Here is a 27,371-nt window from a genome sequence, read left to right as displayed (position 1 = left end):
AACTGGCAAATCATATCCATGCACATGTAACAGACGGACACTGAGCGTCGAGATACTGATATAGACACGACAGCCACAAACCACTACGCGAGACTACAAAGGTGCAAATCTTCCTTTTAGTCACATCTTTAGTAAAATATTTTATTGTATACATATATGCAAATACGCATTTCAAACGTTCATTGTAACAGACCTAATACTGATAAGTATACGTTTTACGCGATGCATCCGTTTTACCAGGACAACAGACCATATGCAGCTGATCGAATACCTGGCCTGTTCTGACGAATGAAAGTGTTCACATATTAAGAATGCCGGCGTTCTGACAGGCCAACCGCACTTACACTCGGAAGCTCGTTCTCCGTTTCCCAATGCGGCAAACTTAGAGCGATTCCGACTGGCTGTGGGTTTCCGAGCGGTGCCGGCGTGTGTGTCACGTGCTTTTAGCGTCACGCGGGGCGGAGCTCAGCGGGCCCAGCCGCCGCGGTCTCTGCGCTTCCGTCTGAAGCTGGAAAGGAGGAAACACAGCTTGGACAAGATGGAGTCGGAGTCTGTTATCGAGGACAAGACCATAGAGCTGATGGTGAGTCATGGGCGCAGGCTGCGGTTTACTCACTGGGCCGGTGATGGTAGCTGCCGGCCTCCTCCGAATTGGAGTGAGGGTGACGCGTGCTTTCAGTCCCCACTGGCGGCTATCTCGCCCATTTCCCCAATGTGTAAGAGCTTATGCTTTATTTCATCCAGAGTCCCCCCAACTTAATTCTTGATTATTGGGCGGGGCTTCCCCCATCCCCGGTGTGTTGCTCCCTCCCATGTGTGCGTGATTGAGGGGCGGGGTTGAGAGCTCACCCTCCTTTATTTCAAGTGGGGAGGGGTGTTTCTCACCCCAACCAGTGGGGGGCGGATATCCCCAGACATTACTTTAAGTTGGATATGTGGAGCATTCCCCCTCACATTCGGGGCATAGAACACCTTCCGCCCCCTTTGCAGGCTTTCTGCGCCCGTAGGTGTCCCTTCGTCACATCAGTGCTCATAGCGGGACGTCTTCTTCCTCCTGTGGCTGGTGGGGTTTCCTCTCTTTAAACCCTCTTCCCAATAGGGTACTTCGCCACCTCCACAAGCGAATACGTTTACCTTAATTCCTGGTGTGTGGTTGGACTACTGCTCCGTGTTATTTACAGGGGCTGTGTTCTTTTGCTGTAACTAGCTGAGGTTGTGATGCACAAACATTGGAAGTGGCGTGACTACCATCACCCCTGCACAAAAGTAAATATTTGCTATGCAAAAGCATTGCACAGTCATTCTGCTACCCCAAGCATTTCACTTGGAAACGGCGGAGAGAGTCAAGCTGGGGTACGTCCTGCACATGTGTAATCGTAGGTTTATAAACGGTTGTTCACACCGCTGACCTTGTCATTAATAAAAATTGGCTTTACTTGTTAGTGAAAATATCGTTCTAGTATCATGACCGGTACAATCACCCGTCTGACCTTGGTCATCAAGTGTAAGCACTCTCCTCGTTTACTTTTTTGTTTATGTTCCTGGTGCAAATAAATACATCCACATAACTATAATAGCACACCAATAGTTGCAAGTGCGCTTGACTCTTTACGTGTGCACCAATGACAGTTTCGTGTTGCTTTAATCTGTGTAACTGTATCATCAACCACTGAACCCGGAACCTCCTGAGAAGCATTGCATTCTTGGTGAGGGACTGTTTGTGATGACACCTGCTGCAGTACCTACGCGCCCCGTTAAATTAAAAGGGTTTGTCCATGAAAGTTGAGGTGATGTTAAAGATCTTGCGTCGCACCAGGTTTAGCTACTACGGAGATTTAGAGTCCCTCCACTCCGTTTGTGACAATATATAATGGTTGTGTTGAGCTATCCCTTGATAGTGCGTCGAAAAATAATGGAATGGCAAGTAGTGATGATTAATAAATTCCTTTTATTTTTGTGATGTTAGAGCCTTTGTGGATGACACGTGTTTCGGCAGAGCTGCCTTTATCGAATCCAGGCTATATAGATAGCTCATAAGTCACTGCATAATGCATAAAGGTGCTGAAGTTCACAGGGATGAATCCCTCCTGGTACAAAGAAGTCCTCCGTATGTACGAGTGTCCAGGACGATAAAGGCAGCTCTGCCGAAACACGTGTCATCCACAAAGGCTCTAACATCACAAAAATAAAAGGAATTTATTAATCATCACTACTTGCCATTCCATTATTTTTCGGCGCACTATCAAGGGATAGCTCAACACAACCATTATATATTGTCACCTCCTGAGAAGCAGCATGTGTTATGTGGGGTGTGTTGTTTTTTTTTTTTTGAAGGGTCACTAATCAGGTCACATGTCTATGCCTTGACAGCATCTGCGTCCGCGCGTCTTCATGCATAAGATATGAATACTTTATCCAATTTTGTCAAACGTGCAGGGTACCCCGACTATATGGACGAATGAGGGTGAAGGCTTTTATCTGAAGTAATCTCTTGGGTACTGTGTGCATTATATACGGATTAAAACTACAAGCTCTGATTGTTGTCCTGTGCTGGATTTTATTTTTATTTTTCAGCCTGGCTGACAAAATAATATTGCCGTGGTTAGGCCCCCCATCAGCTGTCTTAGACTTACATAAAAAAACTGTACAAATACCGGTAGTAAAAACCTTCACTGTTTTAATTTTCCTTCGTAGTGCTTTTTTCTCTAATCTCGCATTTATTTCAATGGCTAAAATGAACTGCCTCTGGAAAAGCAACAACTCTTGCTAAATGTAGGCTTTGTTTTTTATGAAAGTGCTGCAGCCCCTGTGTTGGTGTGCTTCAGAGTTCTTACTGCTGTGTTGCTAGGTCTGTTGTAGTTTAACACTTTTTAAATGCCATTTCAAATTGCCTGCTGGTAATAATAAACGCACTCTAGGATGAACACGTGTGCTTGTTGGGTTTAATTTTTACGAAGGATAGTATACATCTGTTTAGTTCTCAAGTGCACAGTGCAGCTTGAACATGAGTTGCGGACGCATGTTTCACCCTTTGTAGCACTTTCAGTGCATGAAATTTTGTAGTATTTGACTGAATTCAGATTCTAAGGATATTTAAGCAGCAGGTGGTCCTTGGGAATAAGTCGTTTGTAGAATGCAGGAATTCACCACCTCGGCTGGATGCTGGGATCCCTTGAATAAAGCTCGAAACATGTCTGCTGTTCTGTTCACTGAACTAGTTCGTGAATGTGTCAGATTTTAAACCCACAAAGAGTTCGATTTTTCAATGGTCTGGGTATTGGCCTCAATACCGAGACACGTTATCTGCTACATTTGCAGCACACATTGAATGCGGAAAAGGACTTGGAGCCAACTCTTTCTCTAGCTCACGTGCAGAATTTGAGAAAGTATCTCTAGATGTAGTTGCTCTTGAATAATTTCACATGTCCACATGCTGAGAATTAATACACGTTTGATAACATTAACGTATGTGTTGCGTTTTGTAAAGCCCCAAAACGTGTTTACCCTCTGTGATCCGTTTCTACAGTAACGTTAAATAACGTGTGGTAGGTGCAGTAATACGATTTGTGACTCTTCTTTGGAAAAAAACATTTTGTGTACCTGCGAGTGATGTGAAAAGATTTCTCCGATCTCATTGTGTCAGCAATTTGCCTTGAACAGTGCCTTTTCCATTAACTTCACATGAAAACAGCAATCTAATTTTATGGTTCAACACAACTCGCAGTGGCCATACGAGTTTATTGGTTGTCTAGACACTTTTTAAAATATTCTGTGTTTTTATTAATGGGTGATGGTGAACCATTGTCCTATTAGCAGCAAAAAACAGTATTTTGAAGAAGCAGCAAACATCAGTTATGTTATCTGGCAATGCATACATTTGTTTTCAGAACTTGATAAGCAGAGTTTGCTAATTAAAAATGTCTTGATTAGCAAACCAGCCCATTTGATAGTGATGTTGTAATAAAAACGTTTGAAATGTCACCAGAAGTCCTGTTCATGTTCAAGTGTTCACTCGCTAATATGATTCTTCCCCAACAAAAAGAAATATAGTCGACACTGAGCTTAAATACACTGACCTAAACTTTACTGTAAAGCATGGAGGCAATGCAGTGTTTTACAGTAGTAATACCGTAATTATGCAACAACTTACATTTTTAGGAAGAATTGTATGACTGTCTTTTTTTAAAAAATAAAGGACACCTACTGGTCTTTGCTAGATAGGATATAGTCGGCTTAATGAAAGTATTATCCCGATTAAGTCTGGTTTGCAAAAAGAAAATCCTGCTTAGGACACCCAGACAGGAATTTGGCAGTTAAGAGTGGAGGAGGTGATTACTGCTGCACTCTCTGTTAGTCCCCTTCAGTTTTCAGTGAATGGAGAAAAGAGGGTGGAGAGAGCCCAGAGGGCAAGAGAGGAATGCAGCGTGAGTGTGCTTTCACTAAACACGTTACTTAAGTAGCTAGGTTTGATACACAAGTGTCGGTTTAGCAAACCTACAGAATTGCATAGCAATTTGCTATGTGACACTACTTATTTTATGCCTTGTCTGGTAAAGTTTCATATCATTGACACTATCATACATTCGTAATTTGTCACCTTGCAAAAGTCCATTTATAACGGGGATTAATAATTTAGTTTTTTTGACAAAACGTAGGATCAGGCCAGTATTGGTGACTTTCTGAATATCTTGGGGCTGATTGAGTTTGATTTCCCTTTTTATATATTTTTTGGGACCAGGACGCTACATTGGTTACAGTGGATTGCGCTCTTTGTTCATTTTGACCGCATTTACGATTTTCTCTCGTTTGCATAGGTATTTTAAAAAGCCAAACCAACAGATAAGCCGCGTGCCAGCCATTTTTTGCTACCTGAAAATGGGCTAATACTACAAGAAAGGATAGAAGTGAGACATTTAGCAGCCTAGCCTGTTCATTACTTCAACCCACATCATTTTTGCCAATAGAGTAGTGCCAAAGGCTGGCTCTCTACTAAACTGCCTCATCGTAATTTTGAGGTAGTAATGCTTATTTTAGTTTGCATGAACGAATTGGTGCAAGTGAGTGGATTTAAAAAAACACATGTTTTTGTGCGCTGCTAAAGTTATCGCGATTGCTACTTGGAACTGCTGTTACTCCCAAAAAACATTTGACTTCCTTTGTCAAAACATACTCCCACTAAAAGGTATCTGGGTGCTTTTATATGCCATAGCTTGCTAGTAAGTAGACAAATCGCCTAGATGATCGTGCTGATTTCGACACTGCCGGAGCAGGCGCGCACCAGATGACCACGCTGATCGCATTGTAGCTACTACCTCCCTGCTTATATCCAGCTTGCAGGTGATCACGCTCCACGTGTCTAAGCCCCTTTTTGCTATTTGCTGCCATCTACCACATTGTAGCACAGCCACTTTGCGAGGCCGCGTTTCACTACGAAGTTGCCTCATCTGAAATGTTCTTCGCACGTTGTTTGTGTTGCCCGGCAACTCCTCCTATTTCTACTAACGTGGAAGCCAGCCCTCTCGCGATGAGGCCCGCAAGAGCTAAGGCCCTTTTTTCCACTGTTCGCCACAGGGAGCCAGGAGCCTCTGCTGACAACTCAGCACCTATCCTTGTTGTTTGCGTTCATCCTGTAGGTATTGTACAACCCTATTAACATTAGCAATATTGATTTGATGCTGCCCTCAACACGCTGAGGACAGCAAACCATCACCAGAACTCGCACGTTGTGGGATCGTATTGGCCTTGACATTTTCTGTTGCCATCTCTTCGAGTTTAGACTATTGCCTATCTACAGATCTTGATCATGGTGTAAATCTAGCTTATTGCCTATGCGCACAGCTTATAGCAAAGGCTGGTTTCATAGCAAAATCTTCATTGTTCATTGAAAATCAACAGCTCTGCATCTACCGCTGTAGCATCCTTTATTCACCAGTACTGAGTATACACCTTCATTTCCAACAAGGCATTACCATAGATGCGCCTAACTTAATCATTTCCTAATGCTAGCATGTCGATTCTGTCTGTATACTCCGGTCAGTTTACCAACGTTTGAGAAGCCTGATGGAAGCACCTTCATGATCGCAATTGAGCCCCCTATACCTGAGAGCTCTCAACTGACAGTCAGTAAATGGACTCCAACAGCATCTATGTCCTAGCTGCTACTTTTCCTAATAGTAAACGTCGCCCAACACCTTCTAGCTGTATCCCCTATAGTACCATCATTGTTGATACTTTACAGTGACTGCATTCTCATTTGCCATCTTTACTGTAATTACTACAGCTGACGGTATTTATATATTATACTGAATACCTTCCAGATTACCGGCTTAAACCTAGATGATTTTGTTTGATGCTCGAATACCTGGTATTAATGTTTATACTTAAGTGACTACCGTCATGTGAATTCCACTGATCACTGCTGATTACACAAACATACTACACTGTATCTATAATGAATGAATTTAGCTAACGACAGGCGATTCCTATTACTTATCCTGCCACTACACTCCTGATAGCTTACTGTGACACTATATGGCTTAAGTTCTACACTGCGCAACACTCACTATACTGTACTGACTATTATGCTACTTTATATTCACACTGTAATACTGTGATATTCTTTGACATACTACACACATCAGTGTATCTCCATTTGCTTTAGTGTTATAATGTGCCATACCTGACCTTAATCCTGGGCAATATGTACACTACCCTGGTACACCTAGTCCCCCTAGGCACCTTGCTTGCACTAAGCTTACTAACCAGTTTTTTTTAGACCAACCACCCCATTAGCACCAAGTTGTTATACTACTTTCAACATGACAATGACTCTGGTGTCTGCGTCCTCATCCTTGACAAACAACCGGCCTATGGTCATCCATCAAGTAACCTAAATGCACCTTGGGCACTACCTAACCTTAATAGCCCCTGCAACATTACCTTCAGAAACATCCGGCTCCGTTCTCGACTTCCCAAAGTATGTGAACTTCCTGCCAGGTCTTTGACCATCTTAAACAGTCAGAGAAAGAGCCCTCCGAATAGAGAAATTACCACTATAAAAAAGACCATGCCCCCTATGCCATCCCACCACACCTTACATAGCCCCACCTCCCATAAATTTTTTAAAAGCTCAAGTCTGTTATCAGCCCACAGGTCGCTGGAGCTAATACCAGTACCCCATCCACCCCTCCTCTAGTCAGCCCTAACCAAGACCTCAAGGGGGCCCTAATAAACGCCAGAATCATTAGTTGCACATGCAAAGGAGATGGCTGACCTCATCCTGGCTGAAAATTATGACTGCTTGACCATCACCGAATCCTGGCTGCATGCCGCTGCAGGTCCGGCCCTTATATTGGCAGTCCCAGATGAATACACTAGTCTGAGAGCAGACGGATGCAAGGTGCAAGGAGGCGGCATAGCCGTTTCATCCATGAGACTAGTCCTTTACTTAGAAATCATATCCTGTGAATCCCTCACAGCCAAATGACCTATCGCCAATTCTCAAACAGTGACCATCCACCTCATATATAGGCCACCAGGTTTATTCGGCTCATTCGATGAAGACATCTCCCCCATTCTCCACCATCCTATCAGACAATTTAAAGAGTACATCACAAGTCCTACTGCTAGGGAATCTTAAATTGGGCTTTAACGACCCTAAAGACCAACAAGCAACCACCGTGGCCAATTTCCTGGTAGAACTTGGCCTTTCCCAGAGAGTGAATTTACCTACTCATAACAAGGGGAGAATATTTGACTGGGTGGCAGACCATAATTGCAATGCCTCAATCGCCTCCATTACCCCTCAGTCTTGGACAGACCACCACCTTCTGTCATTCACACTAGCAACCAAAAGACCCTTTGCTATGTTGACTTCACCTGCCCCACCCACACTAACTAGAGTAAAAAAGAATATCACGGTCGACACACTTCTACCCCTCTTCTTACCTCCCCTCAATTCACTACCAGACAATTCGGAGCCCAACCTGCTAGTTGATGAATATAACAAAATCATGGAGTCTCGACACCCATTGCCCCTTTAAAATGGAGACCTAGTAAACCTAAAAGCCACCTAAATTCCTGGTTCACCCCACATCTGAAAATTTGAGAAATGAAAAGAGAAAATGCTAGGTCGCATGGAGACTACTACCCTCCGCTGCAAACAAAACCAACCTAATCAACTTATCCCTATGCAAAATAAACCTTTAACAGAATCTTGCAAGCTAATTCAATTATGAAGGAATTATTTGTAATTCTAAAAGAATTAGAAGCTCCTATCCCAGCACAAGACAACTGTGTTAAAGATAAAACTTGGTACTCTTCGTTCATGTCTAAGCTTATCAATGCATCCTTTTCCACCGGTACTATCCCTAGCAATCTTAAGGAATCCTAGGTACTCCCTCTCCTTAAAAAAAAAAAAAAACAGACACCGGACCCATCACCACCGTGCCATTCCTCCTTAAAATCTTAGATAAGGTGGCATATCAGTATCTGGAGCCTAACAATCTCTTAGGAGACCGTTAATCAGGTTTCCCGCCACAACATGGCACGGAAACTGCACTAATCTATCTTAAGGCCCATATTTATGAGTTGAGGGACAAGGGGAAATAAGCTCTACTTCTCATTCTTGCCCTCTCAGCTGCATTTGACCTGGTGGATCACAAGGTCTTATGTAACCATTTGGACTCCGCAGTACTTTTTTAAACATTTTTTATTTTTTAAAATGTTTATTTTAATCAAAGGCAAGGTAACCAGTTTACAGCAAATGCAACACATAGCATAACATTTATTTCTTCCCTGTATTGTCCTCCCTGCCCAAAATACCGGTGAGTTTCCCGAACACTTGTGCTTCAGACTGTCCGCCTCGTTTTGTGTCTCTCCTTTCAAGTGGGGTCGTGGTCCCCCAGGACTCGCCGGGCGCTAGTGGGCTTAAAGGTCAGAGCGGGGAATCTCTGGTCATATTCTAGCACTGGGGCCCAGATATTCTGAAAGCGATGGATGATTCCGGCTTTTGATGCTTTCACCTTTTCGGCAATCAGGATGTCCCATAGTTTTCCCCACCAGTGGATCATCGAGCGGCCCTCCGGGGCTTACCAGAAGCGGGCTATCACTATTTTTCCCACCAGGAGACATTGGGTTAGTAGTTTAGCTTTGTTTCCTGAGCGCGGGTATGTCCCTGGGCTTGGGGTCCCCAGGAGAACGGGCCCAGGGTCGAGGGGGGGTGGGGTCTGGGTCATTTGTTCGATGACCGTCAGGCATTGTTTCCAAAACTGTTGGGCCTTCAGGCATGCCCACTGCATGTGGAAGAAGGAGCCTGGTCGGCCGCATCCCCCTCCAACAAAGGGGGTCAAGGGAGTTGTTCATGTGGTGGAGCCTGAGCGGGGAGTAGTACCAGCGCAGTACGATTTTTTTTTTTTTTTTTTTTTTTTTTTTTGTATTTTTTTTTTTTTTTTGTATTTTTTGTATTTTTTTTTTTTTTTTGTATGCCCATTCTCTATTGGTGACGCAGGTAGATCCTGTATGAGTTTGTGACCAGATGTCCCCCCCTCCCGCCCCCCAAGCTTGGTCATCCAATGGGCCTCCCAGGTCTGCCTCCCACTGAGCCATAGCCCGGGTCCTTGTGGTCAGGAAGTCTTCCGAAAAGCGTCTGTATAGATATTCTGCCTCGAGATGGGAGGTCCTTGAGAATTAGTTCAAGGGCTGTAAGGGGGCGCGTAGCCGCTCGGAGGGTCTGCGGATGTGAGCACCAATGGCGTAGCTGAAAGTATGTGAACCTGTCCCTCTCTTGAAGTTGGAACCGCTCCTTACATTGCTCAAATGTGCAGGGGAGGGCGCCTTCATATAGTTGGTCTAAGGTTTCAAGGCCTTCCTCGATCCAGTTCTGAAAGTGTTGTGGGTGCGTCCCGGGTGAGAAGGTTGGGTTGTGGAAAATTGGGGATAGGGGGCCCAGTCCTCTCGGGACCCCCTTACGTTTTAGTGCCCAGTCCCAGGAGGCGAGGGTAAGATTGGTTGCCAGTAGAAGGCCCTCCCTGTGTTCTCTGAGGGCTGGTGGGATGTGCGGGAGAAACCTGAGGGGGAGCGGGAGCCGTGCCTGCTCAAGTTCCACCCATCTTGGGCGGTCCAAAGCTATTTGCCAGGCGTGGACGTGAGCTAGTTGTGCTGCTGCCCTATAGGCCTGCAGGTCAGGGACCCCCAGGCCCCCCAAGTCTTGCATCCCCTGTTGGTGTCTTTCGGGGTATTCCGGCTTTTTTGCCTTTCCAGATGAACCGGAGCATCTTCTTCTGCAGCTTATTTAGGTCAAATGCTGGGATTGCCACCGGGAGGGATGAACAGGCATGGAGGAATCTTGGTAAGAGGTTCATTTTGCAGGCCGTTATACGGCCCATTATAGAGATTTCCTGGGATGCCCAGCATTTCAAGTCGTCCTCAATCCTTGAAAAGCTTGGGGAAATTGGCTTGAAATGTATCCTGCGGGTTTGCCGGAATCTGGACTCCTAGGTAGGGTATGGACTTTCTCTTCCATTTAATCGGGCACATTGGAGTCGGGGCTTCCCGCTCTTCCGGTGAGAGACTTTTGCTTGGGGCCACTGATTTGGAGAAGTTAATGGCGAAGCCAATGACCTTGCCATAGCTAGCTATTTCAGCTAGGGCATGATGTAATGATGTGCGAGGTTCCGAGAGTGTGAGCAGCACATCTGCATATAGGGCGATTTTGTGCTGTGACCGATTGGAGTGAAGGCCCTTGATATGGGTGTTCTGTCTGATCCTTTGGGCGAATGGCTCCATAGTGAGTGCGAACAATAATGGGGATAGGGGGCAGCCCTGTCTGGTCCCGCAGGTCAGGGAGATCAGGGCTGAGAAGGAACCATTTATCCTAAGAAGGGTTTTTGGTGCTTTGTAGTTAGCCAGGACCATTGTCTGAAATGTCAGGCCAAATCCAAAGACCTCCAACGTAAGCTGCATGACGGACCAGTCCACCTTGTCAAAGGCTTTGGTGGTGTCAAGAGCCATCAACGCCAGCCCTTGGGAGTTGCATGTGGCTAGGTCAACCAGGTTCAAGGTTCTGCGCACGTTGTCGCCTGCAGATCTATTCAGGATAAAACCTGTTTGGTCTGTGTGAATCAGCTCAGGTAGCACGCGGGCAAGGCAGTTAGCCAGAATTTTGGAATATAGATTGGCGTCGATATTTAGGAGGCCGGGTCTCTCGGGTCTTTCCCTGGCTTAGGCAGAAGGATCGTGGTGGATTCTTGCATTGAAGGGGTGACCGTCCCCGTTTCCCTGAAATAATTGAAGAGTGCTACCAAGGGGGTGGAGGGGGGGGGATCAGTTGGGGTTTAAAGATTTAGTAAAATCTTGTGGAGAAGCCGTCGGGCGCTGGGGCCCGAGATTTGAGGGACTTAATCGCTTCATCAACCTCCTCATCTGTAATCGGGACCTCCAGGCTTTCTCTAGGCGAGTCGTGCAAGTGAGGGAGGGCCGCCTTCCGTAAGTACTCAATTTGTTCGCTCCGGTTCCAGGAGAGAGGGGGTGCTGCCACGCCTATTTTTTCGGGTTCCGCATATTAAATTGTCCCCTGTGCATCTCGGAGGCCAACGTTGGTGCTGGTCCGTTTAGCTTTAGCTAGTTTGGCTACCAGCAGCTTGTTAGCCTTGTTGTTCTTGGCGTAGTAAAATTTGGCCATAAGGTGGGCTGTATGCTCAGCGTAGTGAGCCTGTAGCTTTTTCCTGGCAATATGGATGGCTCGCTGTGTACTGGGGGGCCAGCCTTTCTCCTTATGAGTCTTCCGCTAATCTGAGCTCTTCTTCCAAAGCCATATTGCGATGAAATACCCCTTGTGCAATTAATTCACCCCTGATCTCTGCCTTTAGGGCGTCCCAGCTGTTCGCGGGGGAGGTGTCTTCCACCGGGTCCTCCTCCGGGGGCCGATGGATACCTCTAAGGTGAAGGTGAGTACCTGAGCAGAGGTCAAGAGGAGGTCTATCCTCGGAGGTCCGATTGACATAGGAATAGGAGTCATCTTTTTCAGAGGGATGGAGGATCTGCCATGAGTCCACCACTTCGAGTGTTCCAAACAGGCGGAGTGCTTAAGTGAAGTCTCCGGGAGTAGGGGTGTGTGATCTGTCCCTCGTGGGGGTCCCGCACTCCGTTGAAGTCTCCCCCGATTATAGTTTGGCCTTCGGTGAAGGGGAATAAGGTGGCTCCCACCGTGTCGTAGAAAGCCGTTTGTCCGGTGTTGAGGGGGTATATTGAGACAAAGGAGTAGACATCTCCCAGCAGTTGACACTTGACCGCCATGAATCGGCCTTCCGGGCATGACTTGGTATCCAGGATTTGAGGGTTCAGGCCCTTTCTGAAAAGAATTGCCGTGCCGCTTTTCTGGGAGTTCCCTGAAGCGAAGAACTGTAGGGGGACCCACCCAGAGCAGAGCCGTCCCCAGTCTTCAGGAAGTAAGTGGGTCTGTTGTATCAGAGCTACTGCTGCGTCCTCGTCCTGGAGCTTTTTCAGGATCGATTTCCGCTTGGTGTGAGAGTTCCATCCATTAACGTTAAGCGTAAGGAATTTTAGGGTCTGGTGTCCTTGTGCTTGGTCTGCCCTTGCTGTTATGTTTGGGGGGGGGTGGGGCTGGGGAGGGATTGATTAGCCAATATCCTGGAGGAATGTAAGCCCTAAGCCGCCTTGCTCTTGGGGTTTTAACACGTGCCCCCAATGGGGGAGCGTAACTTTAACTGGTGGAGGGGCCAATTTTGTGAATGTGGCCATCCTCCTGGCCAACGGGGCCAATTGTTGAGCTAAAGTTCTGGGGTTCCAAAGGACTCGGGAGATGGAATGTACCTTGGAACTGGGCATGGGCCGTGGACAGGGCCGCTGCGTTGAACAGGATCATCTGCAGCTGTGTCAAGGACGGCAAGGCATCTCTGCAACGGTGTTTAGTGGACAGCCCTGGGGGGGAGGGGGGGTCAATCCTCCAGCCGTGATTCCATCTCCACTCTATTTTCTCCTGCTGTTTCGCGGGGCTTTTGACCAAGAGGAACGTCTAGGCTTTGGGAGAGCCTCCAGATCTTGGCCCCCCCGGGTCCCTCGATCCCAGTGAAGAGTCCACCACAGGTGCGGAGGATCTCATGATCTTGCTGGCGTCTTCAAGCTGGCTGATTTTGCGTAGCGTGCCGTTGAATGAGAATTGCAGGGCGGATCTGTGAGTGCGATCCAAGAGGAGTTTGGGTTTATCGAGGTGTGGAAGCAGAGCTTGGAAGAAGTCTCCCACGCAGTGCTCCAGATAGGATTTTGAGCTGGGAGTATTTTACGCATGCTTTTTCAAATGAGAGTAAATGCAATATCAAGAGAGTAAAAATGAGTTGTCTCCTCTGCAAGAGAGTAAAACATATCCAACACATTATCGAATTGTATATTTTTAAAGCGCAATTTGCAGAGATGTGATGGAAGTCTTTCTTGAAAGTAACAGCTTTAAAGTTTTACTGCGTTTGTTCCAAGTACATTTTTCTAAACAAACACAGTAAAACTTTAACACCGCCAGTTTCGGCGAAAGGCTTCCCTCGCCTCTCTAACAAAAGGCAAGTGCGCACATCCAGGGGTGCCTGCGACCAGAGTAGTGAGCTATAGGCGTAAAGGGTCAATCTCTTTTGGCAAGAGTGAAACAGTGATGCAATTTACAATCCATTTGGAAACCGCTAATTCAGAGACAGGGTCTCCTTCTCTACCAGCTGCCAGATAGACAAAGAAGTGACTTGTGATCGATTCACATGCAACAGATAAATTAAGGCGCAGTGCATGTGTGTGCGCAAAACTGTGAATAGTCACAAAGGGGTCTTGAACAGAAAGGGCCTGTAGTTTGTTGACTATTCTTATAGAGGCGAACGCCACTAGGAAGGCAGGCTTATAGGTGAGGGCCTTAATGCTAGCCTTGTGCATGGCGTTCTAAGGGGGGGTCCCATTAACCTTGAAATAACATTCAAGTCCCATCTGGGAGTTGGGTTGGAAATTGGGGTTTGTTGACAGTGCGGATTGACTTTACACGTGCTTTCCCTCTGTGCTCTGTGAGGAAGGCTGTTTGGTTTGTCCGGTGGCTGCGACGATCGTGGTTGCGACAGGCGCTTATGTTGAAGGCTGTTTGGGTCAGTCCTCTGAAACCATTTGGGGGTCCCTCCTTCGCCTCTCAAACATCAGAGGCGAATATGAGAGGGTGCGAGAGGCTTCGCTGCTTGACATTCTGGTGCACGGACTCTGGCAATTTCGAGAACTGCATAAACATATACAGCACTGCGGAGAGTCAGTCTTTCGCAGTGTTTGGGTGATTTACAATGTCGGGTTGCAGCGCCTCTTAGCTCGTGTGGCTTAATCAACCACCCTGTTCCTTGGGGAAAAATATCATCCTGAATATGGCTAAAAGATACGGTATTGTCCAACCTGGTGCTTTCCCTCATGGCGGAGGAGTGATTTTGCAGGAAGGTGAGACTTCACCAGTGGTTATTTTGCCGTAGGAAGCTACCTGCCGGGGGCAGGCAAGCAATTAAACACGCTGCTCGGAATAAACGTATATTACTTTTCAACTGGTAGTGTGTTTCCTACCACAAAACAGACAATTCCAGTGTTTTGGATGGATTGGGATATGGAAGTATGAGTCTTGTAAATCCAGGGACGCCAGTTAGTCGCCTGGTTGTACTGCCCGTATGAATTGCTACGTCACCATTTTTCACCGTTTTATGATGGACATTTAATTCACGCAAGTCGAGTATGGGATGCCACTTTCAATCTGGTTTCTTTACAACAAAGTATCAGGAGTAACCTCCTTTGTCTTGATGCTTCGGCACTTGCCAGCATTTGTTTCACTTCATGCTTGAACACCTTTAGGTGCAGGGGTGACGTTTTGAATGGAGGCACATCATTTGGATGCTTAGTGAATTCCATCAGTGCCATTTGCTGAACCACTTGTAGCACCCACCCGTCCGATATGTTGAGCCACTTATGAGCATAGCCTGTTACCTGCCCTCCTATTCTCATGTTGCTGTTGTCATCATGCTGGAGGATCCTCTTCGGCATTGTGGTGGTCTTTTACTCTTTTGGACGCCAGAATCAGGACATTTATTTTCTAGCCCTGTGAATAATATTGCTGTTAGCAGAGGAATAGTTTCTTATAGATGCACCCCTGAAGGGACGGAAAATTCCTTCTCCTTTGCAATGATAACGATCGAGCTGGTTTGTCGGTATTGGCTTTCATTGCCTAGTCTATCTTGGGAACAAATAGATTTCTGCCCTAAAAAAAAGCATGTCTTCTACCTTAAGTTGCACTTCCTGGCGAAAATCGGGGCATTGGGGCCGTCCTGGTCTACACATCACCACCCCATTGCCCATCTGTTTGAGGCCAGTCTCGGAAAGGATACTTGCGTGTGGTGCTGTAGAGTTTAATGATGCAGACATTAGCGCCATCTAGTGGAGGAAAGAGTTATTTTTTTTATTAATAAATCATGTGAAAACCTTCCGTAACCAATACGCAGTGGAAAATGAAATGCTCCGTATTTGCAATAATTGGATGCGTAAAAGGCCAAGGTACGCACCTTATCTGGGGCACTGCTCCCACGTATTGAGCTAGGTCTTTGTATGGTACAGTGGATGGAACCCCACGGATTCGGAGGTTGTTGCGCCGGGCTCTGTTTTCCAAATCCTCTTGCTTGAACTCGAGGATTTCGTACTTGTCCTGTAGGGATCGTATCGAACCTTGGATTTTCCCCAGCGCGGCTGCCTGGTCCTGAGAGCGATCGTCTATCTCTCCCAGCCTTTGCTCCAACTCGTTGACTCTTTGATCCGTATGTTCTAGCTTGGTGGCAAGCTCCGTCATGCAGTTTCTGATTTTGGATTTAATGTCGGCCATGAAGGCCAATATGTCCCCTTTAGTAGCTAGGGAGCCTCAGTGTTCCTGAGGTTTTGGTGGGGTGGCTTTCAGGGGGTCGGGCTTCTTTCCGATGTCAGAACATGGTTACGATGTCTGAGTTCTTGGCCGTCTTCGATTGTTTCAACATCGTTGCAGGTCTGGATCCTCAAGTGGACTCGAGGACCCTCCGAAGCGCGGGCAGGGGGTGTCGAGGTGGGTAGAGCGGGACTGCCGCTGGTGTTTGGCAGACTCATCGGTTCCGTGGATTGTGGTCTGCTTCCTTGGAACGCTGATTCCTGTGGTTATGTTGTGGCGATGATAGGGGGAGCAAGGTGGGCCGGGGTGCCCCAGGAGAAGTGGGCCGCAGAGCAGGAAGAGCCGGGGGGGGGGGCACTGGTGACCCTCGGCGTTCAGTTTGGATGCAAAGGCCGTCCGAGGTTTAATCTAGGAAGGAGGATATGGGTCCCTTGATCTAGTTGGCTTTGCTTAATGTGTGGAGGATATTGCTGCCTCCCCGTACTCCATCCTCGCTGGGGCAGGGTGGTCCGTGAGCCGAGGGCCCCAACGCTCAGTAGTGGCAGTGGGGGGGAGGCAGAGTGGGCAGGGGCGCTCCAGGAGGGAAATAGCAGCCAACAGGGGCGCAAGGCTGCTTCTGAAGGTCCCAGCTCCCCACGCTAAGTGGCCCCTCCCAAGGTCCGAGGCGGTCAGTTCTGGAGGCCTAGACCGTCAGGCTCATAGCCTGCTGCGAGGGCACAGTGCCCACCTCAGAACCCTGCGGAGTACGCACCCGGGAGCAAGCCTCCAAACATGCGGGGGGCTGCCGAGGACAAAGGGACTCCCCTCTGCAAACGCTGATATCTGCCCGCGGGGCCCGCACCAGCAGGCGCACTCGGGAGTCCTCATGGAGCGGGGGTGGGATGCTGCTGACAGGCACCAGAGCGAGTGCGGGTGCCGCGTAGGGATTGGAGGGCCTCAGGAAGGTGCCGCCCTGTCAAGCCTGCACGGGGGCGGGGGGGCCCAGGCCAGGTCCGTGGCCCAGGCCAGGTCCGTGGCCCAGGCCAGGTCCGTGGCTGTCTGGACTGCCCCTATCGCTGGTTAGACAATCGCTTAGGGCCGTATCCCCCTCGCGCTCCGTCCGCCATTTTGGATTCAGGCGGCGGTGGGGCTGCTGCTCTCGGTGCTCCAGGGGCCAGCTTCCCAGACTCGAGCAGCTCCGGAATCGAGGTCGCCGTGGGCAGCAGGGGTTCAGACACCACCAGGTGAAATTTGGGGGTTTGTCTTGCCGTCAGAACATATGAAATCGGCGATGCCGTGGGCCTGTCACGGCGGGCTCTTAAAGGAGCATCCGAATCGTCGGAGCTCCAGGCCACTCATAGCAGCAGCACATTTTTAAATGAGTGATACAAGGCCTGGCCACGGCAAGTGTACTGCGAGTCTCCAGGGCAGAGGGTATGCAGATGCAAAGTGCTGTGGAAAGACAGGAGCTGGGAAGAATTGGTGTGGGAGGTCAAGGCCCCAAAGATGCATGGGCCAAGGACACTGATCAGCAACTGTGAGATTAGCAGAGGAGGAAAAGAGGAACGTCTTAAAGAGCTTCCGGTATTTGAGAAGGTCCTGCTCAAGGGGGAGGGGGAAGGCTATTCCAAAGGAGGGAGCCTGCAGGGGAACGTGGACAACCTTCTGCTTAGCAATGCATGTGCTATAAAGGGAGACCAAACCTTCCAGAACCGTGTTAAATCATCACAGATGACTGCTATAGTTTTCTTTTCCATACTAATGATTTCCCATATTACATTGTACAATCAAGGTTGCTTCCCTCTTCCGTCGTTGCCTCGCAGTAGCTCTTGGCATCAGGTTTGCACGCAGTACTCCTTTCTGCCTCCTGATCACGCATCTCCCGGCCCAGGGATATTAAGCAGTCAAAGGTGAGAATCTTGCTAACTCTTGATTTTTTGGATAAAAGCACTTTAAAAATACAAATCTTTCTTCCTGCCAGAAGTGTTTCAATTGCGGGCACCCCCACCAAACATTCTCCCGTCCCACCTCCTCCCTTCATTCTTGCTAGCACAGCAAGGAGTAGGATTCCTTAATTTTACCAACTTCATCGTATAGTGCCACCTGTGCAGGATTTTGTATTGCAATTCCTGGCTCCGTGCAGGCATGTAGGACCCAAAAGCCCCTCTTGTTCCCACTTCTTATGTGAACTGCCTTCCCGCATCTGACTCCCACTTTCCACATACCTTTGGTAGACCTTGTTCCGTTTACCCTAGCAAAATATTGTAAATCGTGGAAATTAGTCCCACTGTTTAGATTGTCTTTTCCCACTCCCTTTTTGTTTTAGTTATCCCCCTCTTTCATTGAGTAAATGCCTAATGTTTAAACTGCTGGTACGTCAAGATGTCCTTATTGTTTAACCCACATTCCTGGGAACATTCGTCAAATGTCTTGAAGTCCGCCCCCCTCGTACAAATTCCCAAGCTCTTTCAACCCCCTTAACAACCACTGCAAAGTTCCATCCCTGGTGGAAAAGCTGGGTTTTGAAAGATGGGTGTCTTTGGTGATGGCCGTGGTGACACATTGTGCTTCCCATTTATCTTACCCAGATCTGCAATGTACATCTCGTTATGGGGTTTTCCCTGAGTCCCGTGGGCCTCTCCCCTCTTCTCAGTCATGGTGTCTTCCACGTGTATTCTTCCGCAAACCCCTGTGCCATCTGCACCCAGTGTTTGGGATTGCCCTCCCTTCCCCACTCTGAGAGCACACGCAATTGCACCATCTGGAAGTATGAAGTATTCATCACATTGGGGTATCCCACTCTTTGCCTATTGGACTTGTATAAAACAGTCCTCCCAATACGTGACTTCTTCCCTTTCCATAGAAAGCACACAATCTCATCTTGCACCCCCTCCATCACCACCCTACGAACTGGAGAGCCTGTAAGTATAAAAGCCTAGGGAGGACATTCATTTTGACAATCTCTATCCTCCCTAGTCACGAGACTTGCAAGCTCTTCCATTTATTCAGATCCTTCCTAATTTGACAAATTGAGGGAGGGATAATTTGCCTTAGTGTTTCCATTTTTGGGGTTGGGTTCACTACCAAGTATTGCATTAATCCATCTGTTCTGCGAAGGGTGTTTCAGCTGTAAGGTGCTCCACCTCCCCAAGCCCCACCCGTAGGTTCAGAAGTTTAGATTTAGCAAAGTTTACCTGGAACTCTGATACCCTTGAGAACCTGTAAATTTCCCCCATGATCTTCTGCAGCGACTGCCTCGGGTTGGTTACCATTAGCATGACGTCGTCCCCAAATAGACCTCTTTTGTGCTGTGCCTTGGTCTTCCTTACTCCCTCTATTGCTGGATTCTCCCTTATTTTTTTGCCCAAATGGCTCAATCACTATGTAAAATGGAAGTGGGGGACAAGTGGCACCCCTGCTTAGTTCCCCTGGTTATATGCAAGGGACTAGTGAGCCTGCCATTTACCTTCACCCTGGCTAGCGGATTCGTTTCCCATTATTTCCAATGCTTTTAAACGTATAGGCCCAGTTCACTGGATTATAAACATCTTCTCGGCATTAAGTGCCAAGAGAAGCCCAGGGACTTTAGTTCCTACCTTGGAAGCTTTGTTTACGATGTGAAGTATCCTCAGTATATTGTCTAATGTGTTTCGTCCCCTGTATGAAGCCTGAATGTTCTTGTGCTATCAGATTTGGCAGGTCGTCCTCCAGGTTTGCGTCTACGACTCGGGTGTATAATATGGCATCTATGTTGAGAAGTGCCATTGTCCTATAGGAGGAACATCGCTGCAGATTTTTGCCTGGCTTAGGAGTCAGGGTGATATGGGCCGTTTACATAGAGGCAGAGATTTGTCCTCTATCACGTTAAACAAGTCTGCCGAGCAGCCCCCCGTTGTTTATTATATGCTTTATAGAAAGCCGCTGTGAGGCCTTGTAGGGTTGACCAAGGTCGCAGGCACAGAGGCTAAGTTGAGATTCTATTTATTCAGGTCTCAGTTGCTCCAAAGGACAACAAATAGCAAATGGGGGTTTACTTCACCCCCTTGAGTTCAACAGTTCTTCTGCTGGACCAATGGTTTGCAATAAGGTTTTTCTAGCTTCTTCTAAGGTTCCTGATGGGCCCACCATCTCTCTGGGTCCACCTCGGGGCAATGCAACGTCTTGTAAGGCATAACGTTCAACAATGTAGCAGGCATTTCCATTGCCTTTTATAGCCCCACCAGGCTGCTGCAACAAATCCATCTTCTTCTTGGAATGCACAAATCCTGCCCCCTGACACATGCCTGCTTTTCTCCCCCCCTCATGTCCACCTGTTCTAGACTTAGGGCTGTTTCTCCATGTTCCTTTTTGGTTCCTAGTTTCATTCTGGTTTCCCAGGTATGGCATCTTCTGTTTACCATTGTGGCAAGTGTCGGTGTTTCTGCGGTCGGCAGGCATTTGATTCCCTGCAGAAGGTGCGTGTGTTCCCGCTGTGACGGGTGTTTGTATGTCTGCTGCAGCCGTTGCCCTTTTTCCCTGCAACAGCCCCATTTGCCTATGCCGTGTCGGGTTGTGCTGCCCTTGCGGCGGGTGCCTGCTTCCCCTCTGTGGTGGGTTGTAATGCTGCTGCAGTGGGTGCCTGCTTCCCTGCCATTGCGGTTGTTACTTCCCGGTCGCTTTGCACAGGGCTCTCTATGGGTCATCTGCCCCAGGTTTAAGACTGCCTATAGCTCGCCAGACTTCCCTCTTTGTTATCAGTGCCTGCAAGCACTCCCTATCCTCCTTTCAGTCTTGGACCTGTCCATTCCCCTAAATGGGCATCCTGCTCCTGCGTATCACAAGGCTCCGCACTGTACAACTTTGAAAAGAAGTCTTCTCTTGTCCCTTAGGCCCGCCATGAAGTAGCTCCGTTCCCTTGCTTTTAATTGCCTCGTCACTATGTTCCACACTTTATTTCCATGCTCCTAACAAGGCTGCTTACATTTTAATATGGTGCTCTCTACCGACCGATTGCCAAGTTTTCTTTGCTGCCCCCCTCACATGTGCCAGTTGCCTGGCTGTCTTCGCCATCTCCTTGTGTACTGCTTTCAGTCGGAATAGTTTTCTCCCTCCACCTCGCCTGCCTCAATTCCGTAGCAGAGTTAATTATATAGTAATGTGAGCCTTATCCCACCTCTCCCCCGGTTTTTAACCACCGTCGTGTTTATCTAGTTCTCCCTTTATCAGATTCCTAGGAGATAATCTTCCAATTTCCAGGCTCTATTTCATCTTCTGAGGCACCCTCTTCCCAAACCAGTGACACCCGAGCATGGTCGGAAAGCGCAATAGACACTATTCGTGCTTCGTGACTCCCCGTCAGTATGCCTTCTATTCTTGTGTGTGTTTTGTGCACTGAAGAGTAAAATGAGTAGTCCCTCTCCGGCCAACCTTTACTGCAACTGCTTCGACAACGCCCCTGTAGCATGTCCCCTGACCCCTCCTGACCTGTCCCACTGCAAGTCGAATGTCAGATTTAAAAAAACCCCACCCCTTCTCCGACCACCCATTCACCCTCTCCAAATGCTTCCAACTCCTCTACCCATGCCTCCATGAAATGGTGTTGCCCCAGGTTAGGCATTTACACTGATGTTAGTGTATATGTCTGCTCCTTTATTTTCCCCTTCACCGTTATGTATGAGTGGGTCCCTCTTGAATTGTGCTTCCTCCAAAGTGTGCTCTCGCTGTAATAAGATTGCCACCCTTGCCTGCTTGTTTTTTAGCATGTGCCTGGCAGTGAGTGGGGTGTTTATTACAATACAATCTCCTCGAGTCCTCTTTTAAAAAAAAAAAAAAAAAAAAAAAATTCCTGCAGGCAAATGATGTGTGCCTCCCCCACAGCCCCCTTTAGCAATATCCCTCTGCACACTCCATCCTCTCACATTCCACAATCCGAACATAACCATTGTTATGGTTACCTCCTGAACCCATGCTCCCGCCGCAGTTTGCCCGTGCCAATTTTTGTACCCCCCCTATTGATAACAGAATATTCCCCACAGTATTGACTTCCCCTCCTTTAGACCGACCCCCATATTGCAGCTAGAAGTATCCGCGGAGCTCTTGTCCAGGTTCTGGGCACATCCTCCCTCTGAACTGGCATTGGACGTGGTCCCGTCCGTCCACAACTATAAGACCCCCCCCCCCCCGCAATACTGCGCTCAATAACTTTAACAATATGGTTAACACTGAGTTAAGAGGCAGCTACTGCACATAATGCCCCTGCTCCCTAGGCCAACTGATGCAGAACAAACAAACCCATGTGATTTAGCTCTGCATTTGGGAAAATCTATAAATCAATATTGGGACACATCGCTAGGACATTTAAAACTTAAAGGGTAATAAATAATGGACAAAATGTAAGATTGTTACTGTGGAAGTTAGTTTTGTACTAGCTCCTCGTTTCCCACTGGTAGCTCCTGGTCCCCCATTAATGTGGGATATACAGGAGCTGCTTTTGGCACCTGTTATCCAATCTTGTTTCAAACCCTGTTGTTAACCCTTGCTCCTCCCCTCCGGGAGATTGGTAGTTAGGTCTTTTTCTTGTCCTTCGTGGCCTCCTACTCTTGGCTCACTGTGGGTTGCCTCTGTGCTACCTCCTTTGGATCGTCTGCCTATTGTCGCATCCCCAAGATCTGCAGTCCTTCTTTCACGCTATCAGTGATCTTTTCTTCATTCCCTAACCAAACCTGCAGTCTTGTCTGGGAAAGCCAATGGTACTTGAGCTCTTCCTCGTGAGTTCCTCTGTCACGATTTTGAATGCTCTCCGTTTGGCTAGGGTCACTTGCGCCATGTCATCCAACACCTGAACTTCACTTCCTCTGATGTACACCTTGCCATGTCTCCTAGCGGCATTCATTAGCCTTTGTCATTAAAACTGTGCTGCTTCACCAAGACCTCCAGTGGGCACGCCTCCCGGATCGTTCCTCCTTTTGCGCACTTAGTGCACCCTTTCTATTTACATTTTTGGTGCCTGCTCTTTGTCAACAATATCCACTGTCTGCTCCAGAGCACATTCTTCCAGATCTGTTCCTTCTGCTTATTCCTTCTCCTTCTTTCAGAGCTTTGATCCTGATGTTCTCCCTCCACAACCATTCTCCTCCAGCATCCTTCTCCCCTCTGCTGTTTGTTTTCGCTGCGATAGGTCTGGGACCTTGTCCATTTACGCCAGATGCCCTTCCATATGCATCTTCTCCCCTAGGCTTTCAATGTCCTTCCTGCTCCTTGCTATTGCCTGCGACAGGTTGTCTTTTTGATATGCACCGCCTCCACCTTCACTATTTCAGTAATGTCACTTGTTTAGCAAGAGCGGAGTCCAAGAATTCCTTCATGAGCGTCATTGCTGCAATTCCTCTCCCCTCCTGGGGTGAGAATCGGAGCGTGTATTCCTTGGCAGTGTTCCCCTGGTCCTTAACCACTTCATCTTCCCCGTCTGTCCCCTCTTCGGTTCTATTTACATGCTGGTTGCTTAAGTGACGCTGCAGAGCCTTCCTGGATACAGTGTTGCTCTGGCTGAGGGTATCGGGGCTCCACCTCTTACCCCCGTTTCCACCGCCTCCTTACCCAACAGGGCCTGGTGCGGTCCCCCGGGGTACTTGCTGCATTAAGGTTTCTTCCGCTGCACTCCTTTCAGCTCACTTCTGAGCTTGGTAAATGCTCACAGCATATCCGGCTCCGCTTGACTCTCACCCTCAGCCTCTGGGTTCCAGGCGGTCTTATGCCTTCCTTCACTCTGGGCTTCCTCTAATCACCTTTATATTGGGAGCCATGCAGTCCCAATGTGACTCTCTCCTGCTCTTGACATCTGCTGCAGCTCTGTGGTGAGGCTGCGCACCCCCTGTTTGTCCACACGCTGCTCCAATCCAGGGGTTGTGACTTCGCCTCCTAGATGCTAAGTGGCTCTATCTGGCCCTCATCCGGCTGATGTTGTGTCCCAATGTTGGTGGGGATACTGCTGCCCTCCTCACTGTGGGATCCTCGCCGCGTTCACCTCCTTAGCCAGCACAATGGTTGCTCCCCTTGCCCCCTCCCCAGGAGCACACCACCAGTGCAGATGGATCAACTGCTTCCCCTGCACATAGGGCCTGCGGGCCTCAGTCTCTTGTCTTGGGGGGGGGGGGGGTTTACGAAGAACTGCTATGCCCTGCTAATGTGGAGCTCTGCTCCCCCCCCCTTTCACTCCTCTCCAGTGCTCATCTACCCTGCCTCCTGTAGTTGGTGGCCAGTTCCTCTGCCCACTCGGCACCCCACCGCCGCTCCCTGCAGACCCACTCAACCAGAGGCAGGCTTCCAGCCTTTAGTTAGACTGTTCCTGCTGCCTGTGGGTTTGCTGTATCACTGTCTCTTTGCCTCCGGGGGGGCACCACAGCCGTCGCCACTGCGCCACCTCCACCTCCTCCACACCTCTCCAGGGCTTATCCGTAGCTACTTCAAGCCTCCAGCAGCCTGTTGTCGGGACCGCCACCCGATCGTTCTTCACCGCCACCACCCACAGGCACGTTTTTAGTGCTTCTGTGTGCACCTCCCTCCCTGCCTGGCTGAGCACTGAACCTCGTGGCCTTAAACTTCAGGCCCTACTGATCCTGCAGGACTTTGCGACCGCCATGATGGAGATGTAGCGTTGCCTCTGTTAGTTATAGCACTCCTTCTCTGGTGCAGTTCCTGGTCTGCTCATACACATCGATCCACTTCTGGATTCAAGGTTAGGCCAGGAGTTTTATCCTCCTATATTGCTTTTCGGGACGGGAGCACCAGCCAGCCATATACTCTGCCTGCCATTTTGGCCACACCCCCCTTCCTTGAGGATCATGCCGTGGCTTGATAGGAGCAAAAACTATTTGTAGGTTAACTGTAGCAAATAGGACTTCTTTCAAGCCCTTGTAGCTGATATCCCAGCACAGAGGCTTGGCTGTCGGTGGCATCGGCATTCAAATGTCAGGCAGGATGCACTTTATTTTGTTGAGTGGAGAAAGCTGGTAACGTACTGAGTTTTATTGGTGAAATGGGTCTTGAAGTAAAGGGTTATTGATTGTGGTTGAGAGTTTTTGTGTGAGAATCCCTTAAATCCCATCTCTGCCTGTCATGCTTGCACTTGAAGGATTGCCAATGAGGATATCTTCTGTCGTGTATGGTTCCGTTTTATTTACGCACTAGATGCCAAGATTGTTTCACTAACTGGATTTCCTTCATTGTGCTTCCACTTCTTTTTATATCCTCTGCATGTTGCTGGTTGGGTAGTGTGGTGAATACTCTGGTTCCCTCACTGAAACCCTGCTTAAAGTAGCCTCATGGGTGGCCACGAAAAGGCAGATGCTGCTTGATCCTTACCTTGGTGGTGGTGTACTACGGGAGGATCACCCCGGGGGAGGAAAGGGTCGGGGGAGTAAGTACACTTGTGGGACGAGACACCGTATTTAACCTCTTGGATAGAATTCATGCTTTCATTGTTCCACAAGTGGACCATCTGAATGTAAACTAATTCAGCCCTAAACCCTGTGGTGTTAAAAGTAATGGTCATTCTGTTATAACTCAAGAAATGCATTTAGTTATATTCCCCTAGCTCCCAAAAGCACGATAATGGGAACTTGTATGTTAATAGAAGTCTCAAGACCAAATATTCATATTTCTCTTCTCAGACCTGCATTGTGACATTCCTTTTTGTTAAATGGTTTAGAAAGTAGTAATCAGCTTTGTAATAGAGGTTGAGAAAAACAACTTTATCCTTAGGGGCTTCAAGTCCCATAATTCCCTCAGTGCTTGGAAAGAGGAATGCAGAGATAACAAGATTCAGGCGTGGTCATCCAATTGGTAAAAATGACGTACACCTGAGTGAGACTCGGAGGCTTAAAAGCCCCCCCCCCCCCCCCCTCAGGTGCAGGTAAAGAGGAAGCAGTATTGTAGAAGACATTATGGGCTGTGCATGCAATGTTGTGAAATAAGCAGAGGAGCAAGAAGACGCCGGGACCAGATCTGGTCCTGAGAGGGTCTGTGCCTCTAAAATTCCAACTAGAGGTTGTGCAGTGGGAAGCAGATGTGGTGGTATGAGCAGTTGAGAGGTCTTGGGTGGCAGGGCACCAGCGAGAATCGGGAGTCGCAGAGGTTCCAAAGCAACGTGGCAGAAGCAGCAGTGACCAAAGAGGGTGCGCCTGGTCGGGAGAAGCCACGGATCTGGCAAATGCGAAGCTGAGCACCGAGAAGCGACTTAACCAGACAAGTCTGAGACAAGTGACACCGGGCGCTCTGGTGCAGGCAGCGTGTTCCGCCCAAGCGAGATCGCTCGCAAGCGAGTGAAAGGCAAGCTACTAAGCATTAAAAGTACTGTGGCAAACAAAAGCAGGCTAATGTGCATTAAGAATACTGAACTATTGAAAATTCACGTGGCTGAAGTTAAATCAAAAGATCCATAGAACTGAATACAGGAGGGTGATAAAATACCAACAACCTGGTGGTGAGACCTTATTAGAATCCTAGGCATGCCACCAATGCCCAATCAAGAGACCTTAAAGAACAGGCAATCTCAATCTAACAGGAGTTGCCAAACACAAGAGGAGTGTGTTAAGGTTGTCAAGGTTGCGACTCAGGTTTTCGGGCATCTGTGATTGTGGTTCATATAAACTCGCATTACTACAGCCAAAGCAGGAGAGGACTTAACTACTCCTTCGGTATTGATGCAGAAGAGAACAGAAGGAAAGGTGGCAAACGGGATGCGCCGCTGGGAGAATTATCCAGAGGGAGATGAGCATAGTTTGTAGCAAAATCCTAAAATGGATCAATTTGAAAATTCTATTCCCTTAAAACTGCTGTTGTGATGCCACAGAAGACAGTTGTTCACTATTTTGGTACAGTTGCAGAGGGGGAAGAATGTTGGCCAATAGTCTGCCCTTCTGGAAGAAGTTATCCAGAGGGATATGCAGTGCCCCAGGTAAGGTGCGTACCTTGGCCTTTTACGCATCCAATTATTGCAAATACGGAGCATTTCATTTTCCACTGCGTATTGGTTACCGAAGGTTTTCACATGATTTATTAATAAAACAATACCTCTATCCTCCACTAGATGGCGCTAATGTCTGCATCATTAAACTCTACAGCACCACACGCAAGTTTCCTTTCCGAGACTGGCTTTAAACAGATGGGCAATGGGGTGGTGATGTGTAGACCAGGATGGCTCCGTTGCCCCGATTTTCGCCAGGAAGTGCAACTTAAGGTAGAAGACATGCTTTTTTTTTTTAGGGCAGAAATCTATTTGTTCCCAAGATAGACTAGGTAATGAAAGCCAATACCGACAAACCAGCTCGATCGTTAACATCATTGCAAAGGAGAAGGAATTTTCCGTCCCTTCAGGAGTGCATCTATAAGAAACTATTCCTCTGCTAACAGCAATATTATTCACAGGGCTAGAAAATAAATGTCCTGATTCTGGCGTCCAAAAGAGTAAAAGACAACCACAATGCCGAAGAGGATC

General features: G+C 48.0%; 1 protein-coding gene across 2 annotated transcripts in view; it reads left to right on the top strand.

Annotated features, from left to right (window-relative positions):
- Positions 1-337: 337 nt before the first annotated feature.
- FBXW11 (F-box and WD repeat domain containing 11) overlaps positions 338-27,371 on the top strand; it is a 1,385,831-nt gene continuing 1,358,797 nt past the window's right edge. The window contains exon 1 of one of the 2 annotated variants that reach the window (XM_069654341.1): positions 338-583. In XM_069654341.1, the coding sequence (XP_069510442.1) occupies positions 539-583 (45 nt within the window). In that variant the 5' untranslated portion in view covers positions 338-538. The remainder of the gene's footprint in view (positions 584-27,371) is intronic. The other variant, XM_069654340.1, reaches the window with a different exon arrangement.

This window comes from Ambystoma mexicanum, chromosome 3q, assembly GCF_040938575.1.
Source record: "Ambystoma mexicanum isolate Mex_15411 chromosome 3q, UKY_AmexF1_1, whole genome shotgun sequence".
Taxonomy (NCBI): Eukaryota; Metazoa; Chordata; class Amphibia; order Caudata; family Ambystomatidae; genus Ambystoma; species Ambystoma mexicanum.
Note: the sequence above shows the minus strand (reverse complement) of the source record. Positions and strands in the feature narration are given on the sequence as shown.